General features: G+C 33.7%; 2 protein-coding genes across 2 annotated transcripts; one reads left to right on the forward strand and one right to left on the reverse strand.

Moving 5' to 3' along the window:
* Positions 1-5: 5 nt before the first annotated feature.
* Positions 6-3,656, forward strand: LOC131989096 (GTPase IMAP family member GIMD1-like). The gene is made up of 3 exons (XM_059354276.1): positions 6-180; positions 306-568; positions 3,255-3,656. Exons 1-3 carry the CDS (start codon positions 15-17, stop codon positions 3,549-3,551), a joined length of 726 nt encoding a protein of 241 aa, XP_059210259.1. The 5' UTR covers positions 6-14; the 3' UTR covers positions 3,552-3,656.
* A 568-nt stretch (positions 3,657-4,224) lies between these two features.
* LOC131989091 (aminoacyl tRNA synthase complex-interacting multifunctional protein 1-like) lies at positions 4,225-24,006 on the reverse strand. Its single transcript, XM_059354270.1, has 8 exons — positions 23,852-24,006; positions 20,243-20,365; positions 10,926-11,020; positions 9,223-9,336; positions 8,835-9,008; positions 7,570-7,769; positions 6,555-6,726; positions 4,225-4,450 (listed from the first exon to the last, which is right to left on the reverse strand). The coding sequence occupies exons 2-8, from the start codon at positions 20,272-20,274 to the stop codon at positions 4,284-4,286; spliced, it is 954 nt and encodes a 317-aa protein (XP_059210253.1). The 5' UTR covers positions 20,275-20,365; positions 23,852-24,006; the 3' UTR covers positions 4,225-4,283.
* Between the last annotated feature and the right edge of the window lie 1,278 nt (positions 24,007-25,284).

A 25,284-nucleotide genomic window follows, 5' to 3' on the forward strand; every position in this document is an offset into this window, starting at 1 on the left:
CAGCGTATCCTGAGATGGATCTCCAAACGGAACCCCGTCACCGTGGCAACAACCAGTTTTTAACTCTCGGCAGCTGGGGGCGACGACTCGCTGACGACCAGCGAAACGTGCTCGCCCTGAACGTGCTGTTGCTAGGCGACAGGCAGAGTGGGAGGAGCTCTGTGGGGAACGCTCTGATTGGTCAGTAGTTTTAAACTTTTAGAAGCTTTCCATTTTGGCTTCAAACACATTATTTTCTTTTGTTCTTCTTTGACCCCTTCACTTTAAAATTATAAAACTATTTATTTATAAATTGTTTTTGTCAGGCGGAGAAGAATTCCCAACAGGCGCCTCCATTTCCGGTGCTTCCACAACGACGGCATGCCAGCTCCTGAGACGAAATTTCCAGAGTTATTTCAGACGGCAGGGGGCGGAGTCTGATCTCATGTTGAGAGTCGTGGACACGCCCCCTTCATGGTCCCGCCCACAGAGCGTGCACGAGCTCTGCCCCGAGGGCGTGCACGTTATTGTGCTTGTTGTGAGAGCCGACCTGCCGCACGACAGCACACACCTGGAGGAGCAGTTGGAGGTACACACACACACACACAAGCACACACACACACACACACACACACACACACACACACATTCTTGTACTTCTATCTTTGTGAGGACCCTCATTGTAATAGTAAATTCCCTTGCAAGGTTAAAAGTTTTAATTTTGTTGTGAATTTTTGTTTTCAAATTCAGTTCGTTTTAATGAGTTTTTAGAGTGTGTTTGCTAGTTTTAGTTTAGTATTTTTTTTTTTTTAATGATTAGTTTTAATTTAGTTTTTATTAGTTTTAGTGTTTTTGTAATGGGGTATTTGTTGGGTGGGAGATTAAAAAAGGTCACAGTTAATTTTGCCTTTATTTCCTTTGTCTTATGGATCTTCAAAAAGTTGACAAAGATGAAAACGAAGGACATTTTAACTATAATTTTAGTTAGTTTTGTAACCACACAATACAGTTTCAGTTAATTTTAAACTCTCATTTTTGAGAGGACCGGCCAAAATGTCCTCACTTTGCAAAAATGTCCCCACTCTGTTGGTTAAAAACGTCTTACGGTCCTCACTATGTAGGAAGTACAAGAACACACACACACACACACACTATATGGACAGAAGTATTTGGACGCCTGATCATTAAACCAACAGGTTTGTAATGACATTGTATTCAAATACATAAACTTTAATATAGAGTTTGTCCCCCTTTTGTAGCTTCCACTCTTCTTGGAAGGATTTCCACAAGACAAGACAAGGAGTGTTTCTGTGGGAATTTGTGCCCATTCATTCTGTAGAGCCTTTATAAGGTCGGGCACTGATGTTGGACGAGAAGGCCTGGCTCACAATCTACATTCCAGTTCATCCCAGAGTATCTTACCCATGTACTTGCTGTCTTTTATATTTGTATTTATTTTTCATTTTTTAGGAACTATGGATGCAAACTAGCAGCCTTACTTTAATCCGGCATATTTACAAAGATGTTTATCGATGTTCATTATTATTATTAATAATAATAATAATAATAATAATAATAATAATAATAAGTCTTTTCTTGTTGTAACCAGAGATGGTGTTGATTCCTCTCCACATTTCACGGATGTTGCTGTTCTGTAGATTTCTCTCCAGTTTCTTCTTGTATTCCACCTTTGCCATCTTTAATCTCTTCTTCAACTTATGTTGTACTAGTTTGAACCGTGCTTTGTCACCATCTCTAAAAGCTGCCTTCTTCTCATTGAGTATTGCCTTTAAATCACTAGTAATCCAAGGTTTGTTATTATGGAAACAATGTACAGTCCTAGTGGGTATGACTGTGTCTCTACAGAAGTTGATGTAATCAGTAAAGCAGTCAACCTGTCTGTCAATGTCCATACTGTTCTCCTCTGTTTCCAGCAACACATTCCAGTCTGTACATTCAAAGCAGTCCTTTAGAGCCTCAGTTGCCTCTAGTGTCCATTTCCTGACTGTGAGTTTAGTTGCAGGCTGCCTCCACACACAGGGTTTGTAACAAGTCTCCAGAAGAACTAAGTTGTGGTCCGATTGTCCTATTGGGGGCATGGCAGTAGCTCTGTAAGCTTGTTTGACATTAGCATACAGCAGATCAAGGGTTTTATTTTCTCTGGTGGGACAATTAACGAACTGTGTAAATCCAGTCAGGTGAGAGGAGAGGAAAACATGATTGAAATCCCCTGATATGATCAAGAATGCATCTGGGTGTTTAGTCTGTATCCTAGCGACAAGGTCAACAATATGGCCATTGTGCCCTCAAAAAATTGACAACACAAAAGGCCAGATGGCCTTGCCCCTAAAATGACGAAATTCCAGGCCTGATCCTATCACACTACTATACTTGAGGTCACTAAGCTCCTTAGAATGAACAATTTTGCATCAGAAATGTTCGCAAATGGAGATTGCATGGCTAGGTGCTTGACTTTATACATCTTTGGCAAGGGGTCTGATTAAAACAACTGAATTCAGTAATTAACAGGTGTGGCCAAATACTTTTGTCCATATAGTGTATGTTGTGTTTAACATGGTCTCACAGAAATCCGTGAAATAGCCACGGATTTCGCTTAACTCTTAAGCTTGCACTATACCTTGATTGTTTGCTTTTTACTCTTCCTGTAAGTCGCTTTGGATAAAAGCGTCTGCTAAATGACTAAATGTAAATGTAAATGTAAACTCAAAATCTGTGGAATAGCCACGGAATCACTCAAATTTCCGTGACACTGACACGGATTTCGCTACAATGCAAGTTAATGACAGTCATATCCCGTGGCTATTGGTTTGTTCCAAGTCACGTGACTTTCAAGGTCCCAGCGGTCAGAACAAAAAACATGGCGGACAGTTCTCTCATTTTTAGTGAAAAATCAATATTTTGACTTAGTTTCTGCATAAAAATGGATTTTGATCGCATTTCTAGTGAGAAATATATGTTTTATTTTCTAAATATTCACTCAGTGAATGTACATAATCACTTTGTATGTTGAAATAGCCACGGGATATGACTGTCATTAACTTGCATTGTAGCGAAATCCGTGTCAGTGTCACGGAAATTTGAGTGATTCCGTGGCTATTCCACGGATTTTGAGTTAAGCGAAATCCGTGGCTATTTCACGGATTCCTGTGAGACCAGGTTGGTTGTGTTGACTTACATTAATTTCCTGGAGACTCACCCTAACTTCAAGTGGGGTATTTTGGGTGATTTTCTTTTTTTTGTTTGTTTGCATGCAGACTCTCTTCAGTCCTGAATGGCGTCGACATGCTTTACTTGTTCTAACGCATGCTGACCACCTGGAGAAGGCGGGGCTTCAGCCGTCAGCCTACCTGACACAGACCAGTGATTGGCTGAGAGCTCTGGCTGAGGCGGTGGAGGGAGGAGTCTTTTTCTTGGACAACAGCTGTGATTGGCCGTCGGTCAGAGGACGACCACTGAGGGACCAACTGCTCCACCTCTCGGCCAGGAACCATCACAGAGCTATGGCGGTCCGGACGGAGGTCAACTCTGACTCAACTTTAGAGAAGAACTAACACAGACATATGATTTTCTTTCCATAACACAAATTATTGTGTGCTTGTATGCATCTGCTTGTTCAGTTGATGAAATTGGCACAACTATATTTACTCTGTTTTGTAAGCAGTTAACTTTTCCAGCACTGTTTAGTGAGTATGGAGGGTTGTTTGATTCTCAAATATTACTTATTTAGTGAGACCAAAAAAAGACAGAAAGTTTAGGCTCGTGATTAAAAACTAAAAAAATAAAATGACTATTCAGCCGACTATTAATGACTATTTAACAGCTTTAAATGATTCCTTGACCAACAAAATGTATATTTTGACACCAAGATTGACCTTCTGAGTGGCTTGGAAGATGTATTGGTTCTCATAGACTTTATATGGGTGCCATCTCGGATCGGCCATCTTGATGAAGTGGCTCCTACCAAAAATTGAAACCTATGGTGATAGAGAGTATGTGAAAATAATTTGGTGCTTTTGTCTGGCGTGTCCCCTTTATTTGGCTAAGCCGCCTGACTATGTGAGCAGAAATATCTGGAGGAGGACCTGCCTTCTTCAGATCTTGTTTAGAAAAAAAAAAAAGCACCCGAGGAAAGAGATGATTTTAGTTTAAAAAGTTTAATCACGACACAAAAGTTTTGTCACTAACAGCACAAACTACTCAGAGATCACCAGCAGCTGATTTTTTATGGCAGCCTTTCACAATAAAAGCACTCTCATCCTGTATGAGGTGGCCCATTGCTGCGTCTATCTGATGATGCAGCTGGTGAGGGAGGGCGCCCTGCACAGACCCTTCCCCTTCACCTCGAACCCACAGCCTTTGTAGTTGGCCACGCCCTTCGAGTCCACCTGCAGGTCTGGCTGGAGGAGCTCCCAGAGCTTCTGGTTGGCCTGCAGCTCTCTGTCCGGCTCACCTGAGCACACACACACATGTTGGTTAATTAACCCATAAGAACCCACGGTGACACGGTGTCACAAACATTTTTATTTTTTTTTATTTTTTTTATAGTAACAAAATATTTTAATAGTGAAATAAACTGTAAAAATAACAGTAAATGTTAATCAACACAAAGTTTATCAACAGGGCGTTTTACCACAGAAAGCAGTCTTGAAGTTATTGTAAATAACAAACTAGATAATGTTAACCTGGAATAACTCTTAATAAAATCTGTTAAATTGTTTTAAATTGTTTTTGATTTAAAGAACTCAAACTGAAGAAAAAATACAACCCTCAGTTAGAGGTAGTAAGAGAAAAAGTTCATTTTTTGTTTTTATTTTGATTCAAGAGTGACATTTAAGTGTTTATTCCAAACATCATGTTGTCCTTTAGAGATTTTACTTTAAATTTATCATTTTAAATCCAAATCCTACTCTTGAGTTAATTCTGAAAACTGCTGCTGCCGTTACTCGCAGATACTTTGATGCATTTCTGCTGGAAGCTGCTTTGAATTTCAGGTAAAAACTAACTGATATTGAGTATTTCAGGTGTGGCTCACTGCTCCAAAACAAACTTCAGTGGTTCATCTAAAACTTCTCTGAGGAACTCCTTTGTTTTTGTGGTTTCTTCATGAAAAACGCTTTGAAGGAGTTCCTCAGGGAAGCGTTTCGGATCCTCTGATGTTTACAATCTGAGGAGCTCCTTAACTTTCTTTTTTTTTTAATATATATTTTATTTTTCCCCCACAAAAAGCACTTACATAACAAAACACAGAAAAAGGAGCACAGCACGCAGACAAGGAATACAACAAAATAAATAAAAATAAGAGATAAAAATATGAATAAGAAAATAAAATAAAATGAAAAATAATAAGTTACCACTGTGTTAGCTATACACCCAGTCATCCACGCAGATATACAAGGCCATATAGTCCACATGAAGAAAAAAAAAAAAAAAAGGAAAGAAAAAAAAGGCCAAAGGAGTGAAGGCTAACCAGCCACCAACTCCACAAAGGACCGCCAAGTTCTATGGACTAAACATTTTAAATGTTCTAGTAATGTTCATGTATGTTTTCTCAAGTACATAAGTGTGTTTTTTTTAGTGTTCTACAGCTACAGTAGCTTGTTGAGAAGCTGTCCAATAAGGCAGTGTTATTTATATTTATTTGTTATCGATTTATTATTATTTTGTTACTTAAAAACAAATCTGAAATGGAATTTGTTGTCTAACAGCACTATTAATGTCACAATTTTGATATATGTTATGGAGATGAAAACAAAAAAGGCAGATGGTTCATGGTTATTTGTTTTGATTTATTATTGATTTAATATTATTATGTTAGTTAAAAACAAATCTAAAAAATAATTTATCGTTAAACAGCGCTATTAATGTCACAGTTTTGATAAATGTTGTAGAGATGCAAAGAAAAAGGCAAATTTGTGTTTCTGTAAGCAGAAAAGGTGTCTAGTTTATTAATTTAAAAATAAGAAATATCATAAGGTCCACTTGGTCTGTGGTATATCCGCCATAATTTTCCTTTTTAAGGATTACTGGGTCTGGGTTCTTATTATACATTAAAATAACTGAAAGAGTGTCTAACTGGATTTTTGTTAATTTAATATGTGTATTTACATTTTTTAATTTACGTTTGTATATTTAGTTTAAATTTTTTTAATATTTTAAGAAATAATTTAAATATTTTTTGTAATTTTAACGAAGAAAATGACTGCTATGGCCACTAGGGGGCGAATTTGCAATGGCCTAATATACAGATTTGTTTGAAACATATCCACCAACACATCCACCAAATTGTGTGCTTCTATCACAAAATAAACAATTCTTGTGATTTATTGATCTTCATCATTAATTTATTCGTATAACAAATGCCTGCCACGGCCACTTGGGGGCGCTTTTGAGGTGGCCCAATATCCAGATTTGTTTGAAACATATTCACCAACATATCTACCAAATTTCATGCTTTTATCACAAAATTAACGATTGTTCAGCTAATCCGCCCCACTATTTGGGTTAATTGGCTTGATTAGTTCAGGGATTAATCTTATTAAAAACTTTGTGGTTACCGGGGTAGTTGAGGAAGGTGACTCTGTCTCCAGGGATGGAGCCTGTGGGCGGAGTTAGCAGCTGGGAGCAGCTGTTGGAGGCGGAGCAACAGAGGAGGCGGGCCTGTGAGACCACGCCCCTCACCCTGCAGGCCTTCACGTTGCAGAGCAGAACAGCCAGACCGCCCTGGAGCTGCAGGGACCGAGGGGTGTCAAACTCAAATACACAATGGGCCAAAATTTAAAACTTGAATAAAATCCCGGGCCAACATTGAACAAATAAACCTTTTAATATATACCAAACATGGAACCTGGTCTCACAGAAATCCGTGGAATAGCCACGGATGAACTCAAATTTCCGTGAAACTGACACGGATTTCGCTACAATGCAAGTTAATGACAGTCATATCCCGTGGCTATTCCATGGATATTTGTTCCTATTGGTTTGTTCCAAGTCACGTGACTTTCAAGGTCCCGGCAGTCAGAACAAAAAACATGGCGGACAGTTCTATCATTTTTAGTGAAAAAAATCAATATTTTGACTTAGTTTCTGCATAAAAATGGATTTTGATCACATTTCTAGCGAGAAATATATGTTTTATTTTCTAAATATTCACTCAGTGAATGTACATAATCACTTTGTGGTGAAGATCTCGCCAGAAAAATATGACTGTCATTAACTTGCATTGTAGCGAAATCCGTGTCAGTTTCACGGAAATTTGAGTGATTCCGTGGCTATTCCACGGATTCCTGTGAGACCAGGTTGTGCAGACATGCGAAATCAAATTTCAAATAAAAAACACATCAATGTCATTAATTTATTAAATAAAAATTAAATAAAAATCGTATGCCTCTTTTCTATTTGCATCCTTCTGATTTAACATTTCAAAATAAATTTAGATTTTGAAAAAAAGTTGTAATATTTCAAATATATTCTCTATATTTTGAGAATAAAATATTTTTTCTAAATAATAAAATCTCAACATTTGAGAATAAATTAACATAATAAATAAATAAAAATAAACTAGTCTGTTACCTCCTCAAAGTCCGTGTCCTCCTCCAGCTTGCTGACCACCCTGCGGGGCGCCTCCTCCCCCACGTCCACCTCCTGGACGAACAGCGTCTCCGCCAGCGGGTGGCGCCGCACGCTCACGATCCGCCCGACCCGCAGGTCCAGACGGGACACGTCAACCCGAGGCTCCGCCTCCAGAGAGAACCAATCAGAGGAGGGACGGGCTGAGAGAGAGAGAGAGAGAGAGAGAGAGAGAGAGAGAGAGAGAGAGAGAGATGGTGAAGTAAGTCTTTTCCTTCTTTCCTTCATCCTCTTTCCTTCCTTTCCTCCTTCCTTCCTTCCTTCTCTTTCCTTCATTCCTTCCTTCCTTCCTTCATCCTTTTTCCTTCCTTTCCTCCTTCCTTCTTTCCTTCCTTCCTCTTCTTTCCTTCCTTCCTTCCTTCCTTCCTTCCTTCCTTCCTTCCTTCCTTCCTTTATCCTCTTTCCTTCCTTTCGTCCTTCCTTCCTTCATCCTCTTTCCTTCCTTTCCTCCTTCCTTCCTTCCTTCCTTCCTTCCTTTTTCCTCTTTCCTTCCTTTCCTCCTTCCTTCCTTCCTTCCTTCCTTCATCCTCTTTCCTTCCTTTCCTCCTTCATTCCTTTCTTCCTTCCTTCCTTCCTTCCTTCCTCTTCTTTCCTTCCTTCCTTCCTTTCCTCACTCCATCCCTCCTTCCTTTATCCTCTTTCCTTCCTTTCCTCCTTCCTTTCCTCCTTCCTTCCTTCCTTCCTCTTCTTTCCTTCCTTCCTTTCCTCACTCCATCCCTCCTCCCCCCTTCCTTCCTTTCCTCCTTCCTTCATCCTCCTTCCTTCCTTTCCTCCTTCCTTTCCTCCTTCCTTCCTTTCCTCCTTCATTCCCTCCTTCCTCTTTTCTTCCTTCCTTCATCCTACTTCCTTTCCCCTTTCCTCCCTTCCTTCTTTCAGCCCTTCCTACCTTCCTTCCTTCCTTTCCCCTTTCTTCCTTCGCCCCTTTCTTCCTTTACCCTTCTTTCCTTCCTACCTTCCTTCCTTCCGTCCTTCTTTCCTTTCCTCCTTCCTTCCTTCCTTCATCCTCCCATCCTTCCTTCCTTCCTTTGTCCCTTCCTTCCTTCCTTTACTCACTCCTTCCTTCCTCCCATCCTTCCTTCCTTCTTTCCTTTCCTCCTTCCTTCCTTCCTTCCTTCCTTCCTTCATCCTTCTTCCTTCCCTTCCTTCCTTTGTCCCTTCCTTCCTTTACTCCTTCCTTCCTTCCTTCCTTCCCTCCCTCCTCTCCTCACCTTTCCTCTCTCCTCTCCTCCTCCTCAGTCTCTCTCTCTGGTCCTGTGTAGAGGAGGGGGGACGGGGATTTGTAGGAACAGCGGCTGTTGCTCCAGCAGGGGAGGTAGTTTGATTGACAGGTGTGGAGGGGGCGGGGTTAACAGGTGGAGGGGGCGGGGCCAGCAGAGCCTTGGCTGAAGGAGAGAAAAAGAGATAAACAGTCAGCAAATATATGCAGGAATTTATATTATCTGGAGGAGAAATCTCCAAGAGGGGCTGACTTAATATAGTTTATTAGATTAGAATAATTCATTCTGGTTTCAGTCGACACTGAAGCAGCTCAGAGCGAAAGGAAATTATCTGTGTGTGTGTGTGTGTGTGTGTGTGTGTGTGTGTGTGTGTGTGTACCTGTGCGTCTCCTCTGTTTGTCCTGTAGTTGGGTTCTCAGCTGCTCGATGTCTTTCTTCAGTTTGGCGTTTTCCACCAGCAGCTTCTTCTGATCTCTGACTGAAGCCTGCAGCACTGACACACACACACACACACACACACACACACACACACACACACACACACGTTCAGGTTTAATCTCAGCCACAAGGGGGCGCTCCGCCTGCCTGAACAGTTTCACAGTAAACTGTAAAAAATAGATTTTACGTTGAAAAACTGCTAAACCATGACAGTAAAAGACCGTAAAATGATAAATGGGTTGATTCAGGTTCCTTCCTTTCCTCCTTCCTTCCTTCCTTCCTTCATCCTCTTTCCTTCCTTTCCTCCTTCCTTCCTTCCTTCCTTCCTTCATCCTCTTTCCTTCCTTTCCTCCTTCCTTCCTTCCTTCCTTCCTTCATCCTCTTTCCTTCCTTTCCTCCTTCCGTCCTTCCTTCCTTCATCCTCTTTCCTTCCTTTCCTCCTTCCTTCCTTCCTTCCTTCCTTCCTTCCTTCATCCTCTTTCCTTCCTTTCCTCCTTCCTTCCTTCCTTCCTTCCTTTATCCTCTTTCCTTCCTTCCTTCCTTCATCCTCTTTCCTTCCTTCCTTCATCTTCTTTCCTTCCTTCCTTCCTTCCTTCCTTTCCTCACTCCATCCCTCCTTCCCCCCTTCCTTCCTTTCCTCCTTCCTTCATCCTCCTTCCTTCATTCCCTCCTTCCTTTCCTCCTTCATTCCCTCCTTCCTTCTTTCTTCCTTCCTTCATCCTCCTTCCTTTCCCCTTTCCTACCTTCCTTCTTTCGTCCCTTCCTACCTTCCTTCCTTCCTTCATTCCTATACCAGCCAAAACAGTATTTTTTACATAAAAAAAAAAATACATGACTCCACTGTAAAATACACTGGCACCATGTTTGTAGCAAAAAATATACTGTAATATATATACAAGACATCCCTGTAATTTTAGCATTTATTTTTTGTAAAAATAATTACTAAACACCATATCTCTTACAAAAATATACTGTAATATTTAATGGTAAAACCTTTAATTTATGCAGCATTTATAAAGTATTTTCGTGTCAATTATATGGCAAAACAGCGTTTCTTTTGACGAAAAAAGTTTTTATTTTTTATGGTAAAATATGGAATAAAATGGCAATCTTTATTTTATTTTGTCTCTGCATAATGTACTTTATTACCCGTGTCTTTTTTATCTACTGCTGATTTTAATGAGTTTTCTCTTTCTTGTTTCTGGTTTCTGTAGCACTTTGAGATTTCTGTATGAAAAGTGCTTTACAAATAAAATGTATTATTATTATTATTATCTTAAACGGGAAATCAACAGTGCTAATATCATTTTACCGTAATATTAAAAAAAGTTCTACCGTATTTATTACGGTAAAGTTCTGGCAACCACAGCTTATTTCAATTTTTTTTACAGTGTGTCTTTCAGCTCTTTGTTGGACTTCATCACAGATTTTGTTCTGAATTAAAGCAGGAAACGAAGCAGATATTAATGTTTGCTGTGTTTCCTGCAGCTGATGACAGATTAAACTGATTTGGCTCAGAAAGTAAAATGACTCAGGGGTTTCTGATCAGTTCATCCAACATTTATTTAACTGGTGTGTCAGTTGATCATGTGATGCTTTGCTCTGAGGCTCCTGGGCAGCTCAGGGACATCTCTCTGCTCTTACTTGCTTTCTCTCTGGTCAGCAGGGCGTGAGTTTTAAAATACTCCACGATCTGCTCGCCGTCCTCCGGGTCCAGCTTCATGAGGGCGGCGGCCAGGCTGAGAGACACACAACCACACAATTTAATTTAAACAGATTAATGTCCATTTTCGTATAGAAAATACCAGATATTTAAAAGTTTCAATGAACATGTGTCCCAAATTTATCCCCAAAAACCCTCAAATCTGTGGTTCATGTCCAAGAAAATATTATTCTGTCATGTGTAATTTAGCTGTCGAACCTCAAGTTGACTGAGACGAGTTCAAGTCAGATCACAAGTCAGTGTAAACGAGTTCAAATCAGGTCTCACTTTGATTAAGATGCAAGTCAATTGATCAGTCACACTGCAAAAAAAGAAAAGTTGGGTGAACTCAAAATTTAAAGGCAACAAACTTCGATAAAATTTTAAGTTGGACAATTAAACTAAATATTTTAAGTTTTGTGTTTGAGTTTGCTCAACTCTGAATTCAGATTTTTGTCAAACGTATAACTAAGTACTAACTTATAATTTTACACTGTAATAACTTTTAATCCTTACTTCTGCTAACTTCTGCAATTTGACGATTGTAACGCTGCTATGAAATGTCAGCTAATGTTGCTACTACAATTTTGAGTTAGCATTGATACGCTAATGGCTACTCTTGTAGCTCTAACAAGCAGCGCCGCTAGCATCAGTTAGCCGCTAGCGTCAGTTAGCCGTTAGCATCAGTTAGCCGCTAGCATCAGTTAGCCGCTAGCATCAGTTAGCCGCTAGCATCAGTTAGCCGCTAGCTTTCGCTAATGACCGAATTTCCCAACAAAGAAATAAGAGTTATCAGAACTATTGTCCCTTGTTGTGAACCCCAACTTAAAGATATAAGTAACAACAACTCACCAACTTGTTTTTGAGCAGACAACTGGCTTCCTTTGTTGTGCTAACTTACATTATTGACCTAAATGTCAGTAATTTATATTTCCAAGTTTTACCAACTTAAATCACTGTTTTAGGCCAAAAAATACAAGTTGGCTTTTTTGCAGTTCACACATTAGTGGTAATATCAGTTGTCCAGTGTCAAGTCAATGGTGATGAGTTCAAGTTGAGTTTAAGTTAGTTTCAGAAAGTTTGAGTCGAATCTAAACCGAGACAAGTTCAAGTCGATTTAGAGTCATTTTAATCAAGTCACAATCTAGTTGTAGCAAGTAAAAGTTCAGTCTCAAGTCACCTGTTAAAAGTATGAATCAAGTTTTATTGAATAAATTGAGTCAAGTTCAAGTCTAGTTAGTTGCAGGAAGGTCATGTCAACAAATAAAATGACAATTTCAAGTCAGTTGTCAAAAATAGTCAGCTTATCTGTAATGTAAATATGATGAGTCAGCAGAAATGACTGTCTGATCTGATCTGGTTCCAGCAGCCCTGCAGGGGGCGGGGCTTAACCAACGACTGGCTCCAACTTGACTGACAGTAAGCAAATGAGTGATGTCACCATCAAACGTTTATATAGATGATATCTGTAATGTTTAGGTCACTGCCGGAGGGCTGCACACACACACACAGGAGAAAATGTCAGAAATAATTGATATGGGGAAGTTTGTTTATAATTTTCTGCTCTGTATCAAAACAGAAATGAATCCAGTCGCGTCAAAGCGTTTCCTGTTTCACACCTGACTGACAGGTGAGTCACCCAAACAATAACCTGACCCACTTCATCCAGTCACGTTTATTTAATTCATAAAGCTGCTTCAAATGTTTTTTAAATAAATACACTACTGGTCAAAAGTTTTAGAACACACCAACTTTTCCAGAATTTAATTGAAAATGATGCAGTTTAATGTCTCAGTGTACTCTGAAATTAATGCACATTTGCAACATTTAAAATTCTTTATTGAGCATGATAGTGTTTTGAAAGTAAAAAGAAGATTCAAAATCACATTTTATGTTGGACTAAAGGACTAAAAAAAGACACAAAATGACCAAAAAAAGACACAAAATGACAAAAAAAGACACCAAAAGACACAAAATGACAAAAAAGACACAAAATGACACAAAATGACAAAAAATGACTAAAAAAAGACACAAAATGACAAAAAAGACACAAAATGACAAAACAGACACCAAAAGACACAAAATGGCTAAAAAAAGACACAAAATGACCAAAAACAGACACAAAATGACAAAAAACAGACACAAAATGACAAAAAAGACACCAAAAGACACAAAATGACTAAAAAAAGACACAAAATGACCAAAAAAAGACACAAAATGACAAAAAAAGACACAAAATGACAAAAAAAGACACAAAATGACCAAAAAAGACACAAAATGACAAAAAAGACACCAAAAGACACAAAATGACTAAAAAAAGACACAAAATGACAAAAAAGACACAAAATGACCAAAAAAGACACAAAATGACAAAACAGACACCAAAAGACACAAAATGGCTAAAAAAAGACACAAAATGACCAAAAACAGACACAAAATGACAAAAAACAGACACAAAATGACAAAAAAGACACCAAAAGACACAAAATGACCAAAAAAAGACACAAAATGACAAAAAAAGACACAAAATGACCAAAAAAAGACACAAAATGACAAAAAAAGACACAAAATGACCAAAAACAGACACAAAACGACCAAAAAAGACACAAAATGACAAAAAAGACACCAAAAGACACAAAATGACTAAAAAAAGACACAAAATGACAAAAAAAGACACAAAATGACAAAAAAAAGACACAAAATGACAAAAAAAAAACACAAAATGACCAAAAAAGACACAAAATGACTAAAAAAAGACACAAAATGACCAAAAAGAGACACAAAATGACAAAAAAGACACCAAAAGACACAAAATGACTAAAAACAGACACAAAATGACAAAAAAGACACAAAATGACAAAAAATGACTAAAAAAAGACACAAAATGACAAAAAAGACACAAAATGACAAAACAGACACCAAAAGACACAAAATGGCTAAAAAAAGACACAAAATGACCAAAAACAGACACAAAATGACAAAAAACAGACACAAAATGACAAAAAAGACACCAAAAGACACAAAATGACTAAAAAAGACACAAAATGACAAAAAAAGACACAAAATGACCAAAAAAAGACACAAAATGACAAAAAAAGACATAAAATGACCAAAAAAGACACAAAATGACAAAAAAGACACCAAAAGACACAAAATGACTAAAAAAAGACACAAAATGACAAAAAAGACACAAAATGACCAAAAAAGACACAAAATGACAAAACAGACACCAAAAGACACAAAATGGCTAAAAAAAGACACAAAATGACAAAAAACAGACACAAAATGACAAAAAAGACACCAAAAGACACAAAATGACCAAAAAAAGACACAAAATGACAAAAAACGACACAAAATGACCAAAAACAGACACAAAACGACCAAAAAAGACACAAAATGACAAAAAAAGACACCAAAAGACACAAAATGACTAAAAAAAGACAAAATGACAAAAAAAGACACAAAATGACAAAAAAAAGACACAAAATGACAAAAAAAAAACACAAAATGACCAAAAAAGACACAAAATGACTAAAAAAAGACACAAAATGACTTACAAAGACATGAAAAGAATTAAAAAATGGACAAAATAGTGTTCAATGTTCATTTGACTTGAACTGCTTGAATTTCAATAAAAAACTGGAAAAATTGGGCTGTTCTAAAACTTTTGACCGGTAGTGTACATTAATGAATAAAATAAAATAAAATAAATGTTTAATATCAATTATTTATTTATTATTAATTCAAATATTTCAGCCAAGTTTTTAGATGTAAATCATGACTTCTCCTTTTGTTTTAATATAGAAATAATAAATCATTCTAAACATTATTTGGACAAATTGGTTAAAAATAAAAATAAAAACAGAAAAAAAATACTTAAAGTACCAAAAGTAAAAACTCATTATGCAGAATAATATACATTATATTATTCTAATTATTGATGCATTAATATGTTCATCACTTTAATAGTGCAGCCAATTTAAATAAAATATAAATATTATTCTCAAAACTTTATTTTCAAACACTTAGGACTGAAGATGTCGTGAATTTTTCCTTCCAATTTTAAGACTTAACTTTCAGAATATTACAACTTTATTCTCAAAAGTTTACTATTTCTTTTCATTTAAAATTTGATTTTAAGACCACAGTCTCAAAATATTACGACCGTATTCTCTGAATATACTAAAATATTGTTGTTTTGTTCATATTTATGAACATATCATACTATTATAATGCTCAACAAACTATTCTAAACCGGCTTTAGGCATTTTTGGAAAAAATGGAATATACCCAGATTTTCGGCATATTTAACCGATTTTTGGACATACAAAAAAACTTTTTTTTCCACATTTTTGAACTTATTAAAGTATTACAATGTTCAATAAGCTATTCTAAACCAGCTTTTAAGCTTTTTTTTTTTTTTTTTTTTTGCATTTTCGACTTTTATTTGTTTGATTTTTGGACATTTGGACAGTATAAATGCAGTTTTCAATAAATTGCAGACTCTATTTTTTTTGTCTCTTGCTCCTGTTTATTCTTTTAGCATTTCAAAGCTTGACTTACAACCTGGTTATGTTTCACCAATACCAAATGCGGATGCTTCCAATTTTTTGTTTTTTTTTGTCTTAAGATTTTGTTCAGGACTGTATTTTTGAATGTATTGTAGTTCTAAAACATTTGAATAAGTTTACTGATTCAATAATTGCATGAAATTGTTATTTTTGTAGCATTAATCTAAATAAGGAAAGTAAACAAAGTTGTCAAATTAATGTAATGCAGCAAAAACTATAATATTTCCCTCTGAGATGTAATGGAGTAGAAGTATAAAGTAGCAGAAAATTGAAAACCTCAAAATTTTACTTAATTACAGTACCTTTTCAATGTATTTTTTTTTTTTTTTTACTTTCCCTCACTGCCAAAAACTCTATTAAAGTTGTACTTTAAAGTAAACAACAGGACGTTTACTTTCATCTGTGTGAAGGAACGTACATTTAATACCATCAAAGGACTACACACACACACACACACACACACAAACACACACACACACACACACACACACACACACACACACTGCCACCAGTATATTTGCATAATGATAAACAGAAAGCTGGTGACGTCTGGTTCATATTTACATACAGAAACATTCGCCTGTCACTGACTTATCTTATCTAGACCAGCTCATTATTCAGGGTCAATAAAACTGGGCTCAAGTTCATTTATTTAAGAAGCAGATATGTTCTAAATTTGTATTTGTGATCATGTTTCATCTCTTTTATTACATCCAGGAGATCCTGTTTTCAGTTTTGTCTGTTTGTCAGCAGAGTTACAGAGAAACTTCTGGTCCAGATTAAATGAAACCTGTTGTAAAGGAATGTAAATTACATTATTGGTAAAAAGTGTATTACATTATTGGGAAATGCACTTTATTACATTATCGGGAAGTTATTACATTATCAGGTTCTACAGACCACATTAAATATATCAGCCCTTTTACCTTTATCCTTTTTTCGACATGCAACTTTTTTAAAGACTTTTTAAATGACGTACTGTACTATGGCTTTTTTATGACAAACTTTATTATGACTTTTTAGCATGACTTTTTTAAATGATGTACTTTACTACGACTCCTATGACTTTTTATACTATACTTTACAAGGACTTTTTAGCACTTTTTATGACATACTTTACAAAGAGATTTTAGGGATTTTTTATGATCTACTACTTAAGGATTTCTTTGAATGCAAAACTAATTTAGGACTTTTTGTCTGACTACTTATATTACATTTTTCTTAAATACTAAACTGTGACATTTTTAGGGTATTTTTGATTACATCTGAATGTTAAACTATGATAAAACTTTTTTTTTTAAATCATTTTTAAAATAATTTTTTATGACGTATTTTACTGTGACTTTTTAAGGATGTTTTTTACTGTAATACTCTTCTATGACCCTTTTTAGGAAAAAAAATTATGACATACTGTTATATGACTTTTTTAAACATTTTTTCCAACCTATGACTATGATTACGACTTTTTAAGGACTTTTTAAGGACTTTTTTAAAGGACTTTTTTCTAATATAATACTATACCATGACCTTTTTTGGGGGGAAAATGATGACATATTTTTATATGACTTTTTTTGGACCTTTTTTCCAACCTACGACTACGATTACAACCTTTTAAGGACTTTTTTCTAATAAAATACTATACTATGACCTTTTTCAATTACATACTTTAGTACAACTTTTTGACTTTTTTGAAGTTTTTTAATGTAATACTATACTATGAACTTTTTGGGACTTTTTAAATGATCATACGACTTTTTAAATGATGTACTTTACTAGAACAGTTTTAAATGTAAAACTATGTTATGTCTTATTTTCTGACTGACGTTTTTATGACTTTTGTACAACTTTTTAAGGATATAATACTATACTATGAATTTTTTATGACGTACTTTAATATGACTTTTTAAGGACTTTTAAATGACTTTTTAAATAACCACTAAACTATGACTTTTTAGGACTTTTTAAATTACACACTAAACTATGACTTTTTAGGACTTTTTAAATTACACACTCAACTATGACTTTTGAGGACTTTTTGAATTACACACTCAACTGTGACTTTTTAGGACTTTTAAATGACTTTTTAAATTACACACTCAACTATGACTTTTTAGGACTTTTAAAATTACACACTCAACGATGACTTTTTAGGACTTTTTAAATTACACACTTAACTATGATTTTTTTATCACAAACTTCACTATAACTTTTTTAGCACTTTTCTATGGTTTACTTAACTATGACTTTTTAGGACTTTTTTAAATGATGTACTTCACTACAACTCTTTAGGACTTTTAAAGGACTCTTTAAATTACACACTTAACTATGACTTTTTAGGACTTTTTAAATTACACACTTAGCTATGACTTTTTAATAACAAACTTCACTACAACTTTTTAAGCACTTTTCTATGTTTTACTTAACTATGACTTTTTAGGACTTTTTAAAATGATGTACTTCACTACAACTCTTTAGGACTTTTTTATAACATGCTTTACAAACAGTGTTTAGGACCTTTCGTGTGTAATTAGCAATTAGTGATGCTTATAGTAATGCTGCTGATTTCAGACTTTAAAAAAACTAAAATCTTAACCAGGATTTATATTTATAATGCTCTCCACACAGTGAGGAAGAGACACTGACACACAAACAGTCGAACAGCAGCTGCGAAACCTCTGAAATGTAGAAAGAGACTGAACAGCTGCAGACAGGCCGCCGGCTATAAATAACACCAGCGGGTACAGGACAAATGGGACAAACAGGACAAACGGGACAACAGCAGAGAGGACGTAAAAGCAGCAGAACTATAATAAAGAAAAATACTAATTTTAACAACTTTATATCCTGCTGAGGAGTTTTAACTAAAAATATGATTTTGTTTTAATAAACTGATCAAGTTTAATGTATAAAACAGCAATAAAAACTAAAGTAATCTAAGTAAGCAAAGCTGGCGGATAAATGTAGTGTAGAAAAACACAATAAAGTACAGTAAAACACAATATTTATCTCATATGTCGAACGATAAATGTCAAGTAGCATAAAATGTAAACACAGTAAAGTACAAGTATGTCAAATTTGTGCCTAAATACTTGAGTAAATGTACTTCAAGACAACACATGCAGGAAATCTGTGATCTTGAATATTGAAACCACATGAAAAAATTGAAGGGAAACAACAACAACAACAACAACAACAACAACAACAACAACATCATCATCAACAAAATATTCAAAGGGAAAACAAAACTCTCAATGCATCAAGTTTCATTAAAAGAGCTGTTAAAAACAGTGAAATAATTTCTGTTTTCTGAAAGAAATACTGATTTATTCATTACAAAAAGTATTTATTTTTCGATTTTGCCTTTAGAAAAAAACCAACAACTTTGCTTAAGATAAATAAGTGCAACTATCAACTTAAAACAATGTAATTCACAATAAAAAACAACAACAATTTTGACTAAGTAAGGTAATCTGTCAGCAGTGGGAGTTAACATTAAAGTAAATTAACTGTCAGTGAGAATTGAAGCGTCTGATTTAACCCTTTAAATATCCTCTGTAACAGGTTTAAATCTTTATATTCTCTTTATTTACGCTCCCTTCAAAAATTGAAGGGAAACAACAACAACAACAACAACATCATCATCAACAACAAAAATATTTAAAGGGAAAACAAAACTCTCAATGCATCAAGTTTCATTAAAAGAGTTGTTAAAAACAGTGAAATAATTTCTGTTTTCTGAAAGAAATACTTATTTATTAATTACAAAAAGTATTTATTTTCGATTTTGCTTTTTAAAAAAACAAAAACAACTTTGTTTAACCCATTGAGGCCTAAAACGCCTGTAAAAAATGCCTGTAAAACCTCTGGGTGATTTTAAAATCAGCCCCTAAAACCTGAAGTTTTTCTGGAAATTCAACAGAAGTGTCAACTCTTCTACTAAATAATAGATTTTTCAGCCTCTGTAGCAGAAAGAAATGAAATTCAAAAAGTATTTGAGAGCTTATACAAATACTACAAAACGACGTATCCGATAAATAAGGGCAACTATCAACTTAAAACAATGTAATTCACAATAAAAAACCCAACAATTTTGACTAAGTAAGGTAATCTGTCAGCAGTGGGAGTTAAAATTAAAGTAAATTAACTGTTAGCTTAACAACAGACTTTACGTCTGATTTAACCTTTAACTCTTTATTTACACTCCCTTCAAAAATTGAAGGGAAACAACAACAACAGCAACATCATCATCAAAAACAACAACAAAAATATTTAAAGGGAAAACAAAACTCTCAATGCATCAAGTTTCATTAAAAGAGCTGTTAAAAACAGTGAAATAAATACTTTTTGTAATTAATAAATAAGTATTTCTTTCAGAAAACAGCTGAAAGAAATACTTATTTATTAATTACAAAAAGTATTTATTTTCGATTAAAAAAAAAAAACGTTGCTTAAGGTAAATAAGGGCAACCAGCTACTTAAAACAATGTAATTCACAATAAAAAAACAACAATTTTGACTAAGTAAGGTAATCTGTCAGCAGTGGGAGTTAAAATTAAAGTAAATTAACTGTCAGTGAGAATTGAAGCGTCTGATTGAACCCTTTAAATATCCTCAGTAACAGGTTATAATCTGTATATTCTCTTTATTTTCTTTATATTCTCTGTATTTTGTAGGTTATTGAGTCGTACCTGGGGTGGAAGGGGTTGTCCGTGTCCGACATGTCGTCCCTCGGCGGTCGGAGACAGAAAGAGTTTGTCTTCAGCTGAGCGGAGACGTTCTCTCTCTCAGCTGTCTGCTTCAATCCACAGCTGCTGCAGGTCAAAGGTCACACAGTCAGCAGGAGGAGCGCTTCATTCTGCTGGTGATACTGGTTTACTATACTTCACTTACATTACTGTTAGTATTATTAGAGTATTCATTTATTATATTTCTACTATTACTGAAGTGAAGAGTGTTCTTTTTTTACGTGACAACACATGGGTTTTTTCACCGATTTTTGGACATAATCAAATGTTTTGTTCATTCTTTTGAAAGTATAATAGTATTACAGTACCCAACGAGCTATCCCAAACCAGTTTAAGGCATTTAAAAATAATATTTGACCAAATTTTGACATTTTTTTACGACTTTTATTTGACAGATTTTTGGATAAACTAAAATATTGTTGTTTTGTTAATATTTTTAAACGTATAATATTAATATAATGCTTAATGAGCTATTACAGAGCGGTTTAAGGAACATTTTGAAAAATTTGACTATGATCAAATTTTGACATTTTCCTATAATGCTATATTATGACTTTTTGACAACTTTTGGACATACTAAAATATTGTTGTTTTGTTCATATTTTTGAACATATTGCACAATAATAATGTTCAACAATGTAATGTAATTTAATCATTATCATGCTCAACGTGTTTTTCCTTTATGTCAAATTTTGTATATAGTATAATATAATGGATTTTTTTTTTTTTTTTTTAATTTTGCACATAGTATGACTTTTTTTTTTAAACGATTTTTGGACTTAATCAAATGTTTTGTTCATTCTTTTGAACGTATAATAGTATTACAGTACCCAACTAGCTATCCCAAACCAGTTTAAGGCATTTTAAAAAAAATTAAAAATGATATTTGACCAAATTTTGACATTTTTTTTATGACTTTTATTTGACAGATTTTTGGATAAACTAAAATATAATAATATTTAATATTAAGAATACTAGACTTTAGTTTGGCATTTTTTGGAGAAAGAACAGTATGACCATTTTTTTGTTGCCTTTTTTTTTAATAAACTAAACTTTTTTTCACATTTATGGGCATACAATAATGATGTTTTTTTGTAAATGTTTTATCATTATCATGCTTAACGTGCTATTCCTTTTTGTCAAAATTTGTATTTCGTATAAAATAATGGATTTTGTTTTGTTTTTTTGAATTTTGTACATAGTATGATTTTTTTTAAAAACGATTTTTGGACATAATTAAATATTGTTGTTCATTTTTGAACGTATAATAGTATTACAGTACTTAACTTGCTATTCCAAACCAGTTTAAGGCAATTAAAAAAAAAATTAAAATAATATTTGACCAAATTTTGACATTTTTTTTATGACTTTTATTTGACAGATTTTTGGATAAACTAAAATATTGTTGTTTTGTTAATATTTTTTAAACATATCATATTAATATAATGCTTAATGAGATATTCCAGAGCGGTTTAAGGAAATTTTTGAAAAATTTGACTACGATCAAATTTTGACATTTTCCTATAATTCCTTTATTTTACTTATTGAAGTATTACAATGCTCATTAACCTATTCTAAAGCAGTTTTAGGCATTTTTGACATTTTTCGACATGTATGACTTTTTTTTTAAAATAATTTTGGACATACTGAAATACTGTTGTTTTGTTCATATTTTTGAACATATTACACTATAATAATGTTCAACAATGTAATGTAATTTAATCATTATCATGCTCAACGTGTTTTTCCTTTATGTCAAATTTTGTATATAGTATAATATAGTGGATTTTTTTTTTTTTTTAATTTTGCACATAGTATGATTTTTTAAAACTGATTTTTGGACATAATTAAATATTGTTGCTCATTTTTGAACATATAATAGTATTACAGTACTTAACTTGCTATTCCAAACCAGTTTAAGGCATTTAAAAAAAATTTTTAAATAATATTTGACCAAATTTTGACATTTTTTTTATGACTTTTATTTGACAGATTTTTGGATAAACTAAAATATTGTTGTTTTGTTAATATTTTTTAAATGTATAATATTAATATAATGCTTAATTAGCTATTCCAGAGCGGTTTAAGGAAATTTTTGAAAAATTCGACTATGACCAAATTTTGACATTTTCCTATAATGCTATAATATTACTTTTTTTGGACATACAATAATGATGTTTTTTATCGTTATCATGCTCAACGTGCTATTCCTTTATGTCAAATTTTGTATATAGTATAATATAATGGATTTTGTTTTGTTTTGTTGAATTTTGCACATAGTATGATTTTTTTTAACCTATTTTTGGACATAATTAAATATTGTTGTTCATTTTTTTTGAACGTATAATAGTATTACAATACCCAACGAGCTATTCCAAACCAGTTTAAGGCATTTTATAATATTTGACCAAATTTTGACATTTTTCAACATGCTATAGTATGACTTTTATTTGACCGATTTTTGGATAAACTAAAATATTGTTGTTTTGTTAATATTTTTAAATGTACAATATTATTATAATGCTCAACGAGCTATTTTAGAGTAGTATAAGAAAAAATTCGAAAAATTTGACTATGACCAAATTTAGACATTTTCCTATAATGCTATATTTTGACTTTTTTGACAGATTTTTGGACATACAAAAAAGCATTTCTTCTGTTCACATTTATTTTTTACTTATTGAAGTATTACAATGCTCATTAACCTATTCTAAAGCAGTTTTAGGCAATTTTGACATTTTTCGACATGTATGACTTTTTTTTTTTAACAACTTTTGGACATACTCAAATATTGTTGTTTTGTTCATATTTTTGGAACATATTACACAATAATAATGGTCAACAACGTATTATAACGTGGCATCTTTCGACATACTATAGTATTGTAGTAGAGTATTTTATTTCTGCTTCTTCTGAAGTGAAGAGTGTTCTTTTTTTACGTGACAACACATGGGTAAAAATACTTACTTAATATATTTTTATAATATAAATATATATATATATATATATATATATATATATATATATATAAAACATTATAAAAATATATTATATATTTATACATATTATAAAAAATATATAAATTTGTTGAAAAAAAGTCATACTTTGTCAAAAAATGTGAAAAATTGGTCAAATTCTCATTTTATATATTATATATATATATATAATATATATGTGTAATATTGAAGGTTGATTGAAGGTTTTAAATGAAGGTTTTAATATATATTCTCAGGTGTCTATATACATGCTCAAGTATCAATTTATATATATTCTCAAGTTTTGAATCAATATATACATAATAATTTTCTGAACGGTATGACATAACATATATATATATATATATATATATATATATATATATATATATATATATATATAGGGTTATAAATACCTTAATAATTTAAATCTTCACAGTAACTGGTAAATGTAGTTAAGTATAAAGTAGAATACTATTACTATAAAATTTATTTTTTTTATTTTTTCATCAACCCAAACAAAAAATTCAGATTCAACATCAATATAAATATAATGTTTTTTACTGTTTGTAATGACAAAAAAGTCTTGTTGATCAAACGTTCTTCCTTATGTCACGGAAAAGCCCGAGTGCTTCCGATCTCAGGTGAGTTTCGTCAGAAGGTGTGTCAGCGGGGCGCGTCACCGGAAGCTACCGCGCCATATTTGGAATGTTCCCTTCCTTCCCACACACACACACACACACACACACACACACGCCTGGGTTCACACGAAGACACCGGTCTCGCGCTCACAGTTATCGATGAGAACGCGCACGAGCCGCAGCAGGAGGAGAAAGAAGTGAGCGGAGAGAGAAGAAGAGGAGCTGAAGGAGGAGAAACTCTCTACTCCTCACAGGTTAGTTTGTTGTTTCCCACCTGTTGTTACCTGTCCGGCGGTAGAGGCACGAGGCACCGTCACACAGGTGTGTGTGTGCGCGCGCGTCTGTGTGGGTGTGTGTGTGTCTCAGTTCCTGTTTCTGTCGAGCCGCTCGAGACAAGATGGACGTTTTTTTACAGGTAAACAAACTTCTGAGCGCTGAAACTCTAAGAAACAAACTTAAAACTTCCAGTAGTTTGGTAATAAATGTGAATAAGTAGCGATTTATTCATATTTTAACTTTATTCTGCTTTAATCTTAAAGGTTTTGCGAAGTAACGAAGTATTTACTGACGTTTATTTCCCTACTTTAGCTTTAGTTATCAGTTAAAGTAGTTTTTCATTAAATAAATGTGAAAAAATGCTTTTAAAAATGTTTAGATTTATAACTTTTCTTTGTTTCATATCGTATTAAATTAATTATATTTGGGTTTTTGAACAAAACAAGATACTTAAAGATGTTAACTTGGACTTTAAGAAACGTTTTATTAGTTTTTTTTGTTTTTTTGATTTGTCAAAATGTGAATAAGTAGCGATTTATTCCGATTTTAGTTTTATTCTGCTTTAATCTGAAAGGTTTTGCGAAGTAACGAAGTATTTACTGACGTTTATTTACCTACTTTAGCTTACAAAAGTTCAGTTTATACAAGTTTTCTTGAATATTTTCACTCTATTCTGTTACTTTATACTTAACTACACTTCTGATTTAGTTACTAGTTACTTTGAAGATTTTAATTATTACTACAAAGTATTTATAACCCTATAATATATATATATAATTCTGTATAATGAGTATTTATTTTTGCTACTTTAAGTATAAACTGATGCCAATACTTATTAGTTTTTATTTAAGTAAAGTTATAAAAGCAGAAACTTTTTGTTCCACAGTACTTAAACACTTTTTCACTTTTAAATTGTAATTTTTTTTTTTTTTCAATTAATGGTTCAGTTATTGAGTTACCCAAAATGATTTAATGTTTTGCTTTATTTTATTTTAGACCTGCAAAAATTAAAAGACTAATGGACAGAAAAAATATATCTATATATATAACAAAACAAGATACTTAAAGACGTTAACTTGGACTTTAAGAAACG

Source organism: Centropristis striata, chromosome 17, assembly GCF_030273125.1.
Source record: "Centropristis striata isolate RG_2023a ecotype Rhode Island chromosome 17, C.striata_1.0, whole genome shotgun sequence".
Lineage (NCBI taxonomy): Eukaryota > Metazoa > Chordata > Actinopteri > Perciformes > Serranidae > Centropristis > Centropristis striata.

Excerpts from the sequence above, each read along its gene's own strand:
- LOC131989096 (XM_059354276.1), top strand. The coding sequence starts at position 15 with ATGGATCTCCAAACGGAACCCCGTCACCGTGGCAACAACCAGTTTTTA. Across the intron at positions 181-305 it reads TGTGGGGAACGCTCTGATTG|GCGGAGAAGAATTCCCAACA; the intron begins GTCAGTAGTTTT and ends TGTTTTTGTCAG. Across the intron at positions 569-3,254 it reads ACCTGGAGGAGCAGTTGGAG|ACTCTCTTCAGTCCTGAATG; the intron begins GTACACACACAC and ends GTTTGCATGCAG.
- LOC131989091 (XM_059354270.1), bottom strand. The coding sequence starts at position 20,274 with ATGTCGGACACGGACAACCCCTTCCACCCCAG. Across the intron at positions 9,009-9,222 it reads CAAACAGAGGAGACGCACAG|CCAAGGCTCTGCTGGCCCCG; the intron begins GTACACACACAC and ends TCTCTCCTTCAG. Across the intron at positions 6,727-7,569 it reads AGGACACGGACTTTGAGGAG|CTCCAGGGCGGTCTGGCTGT; the intron begins GTAACAGACTAG and ends CGGTCCCTGCAG.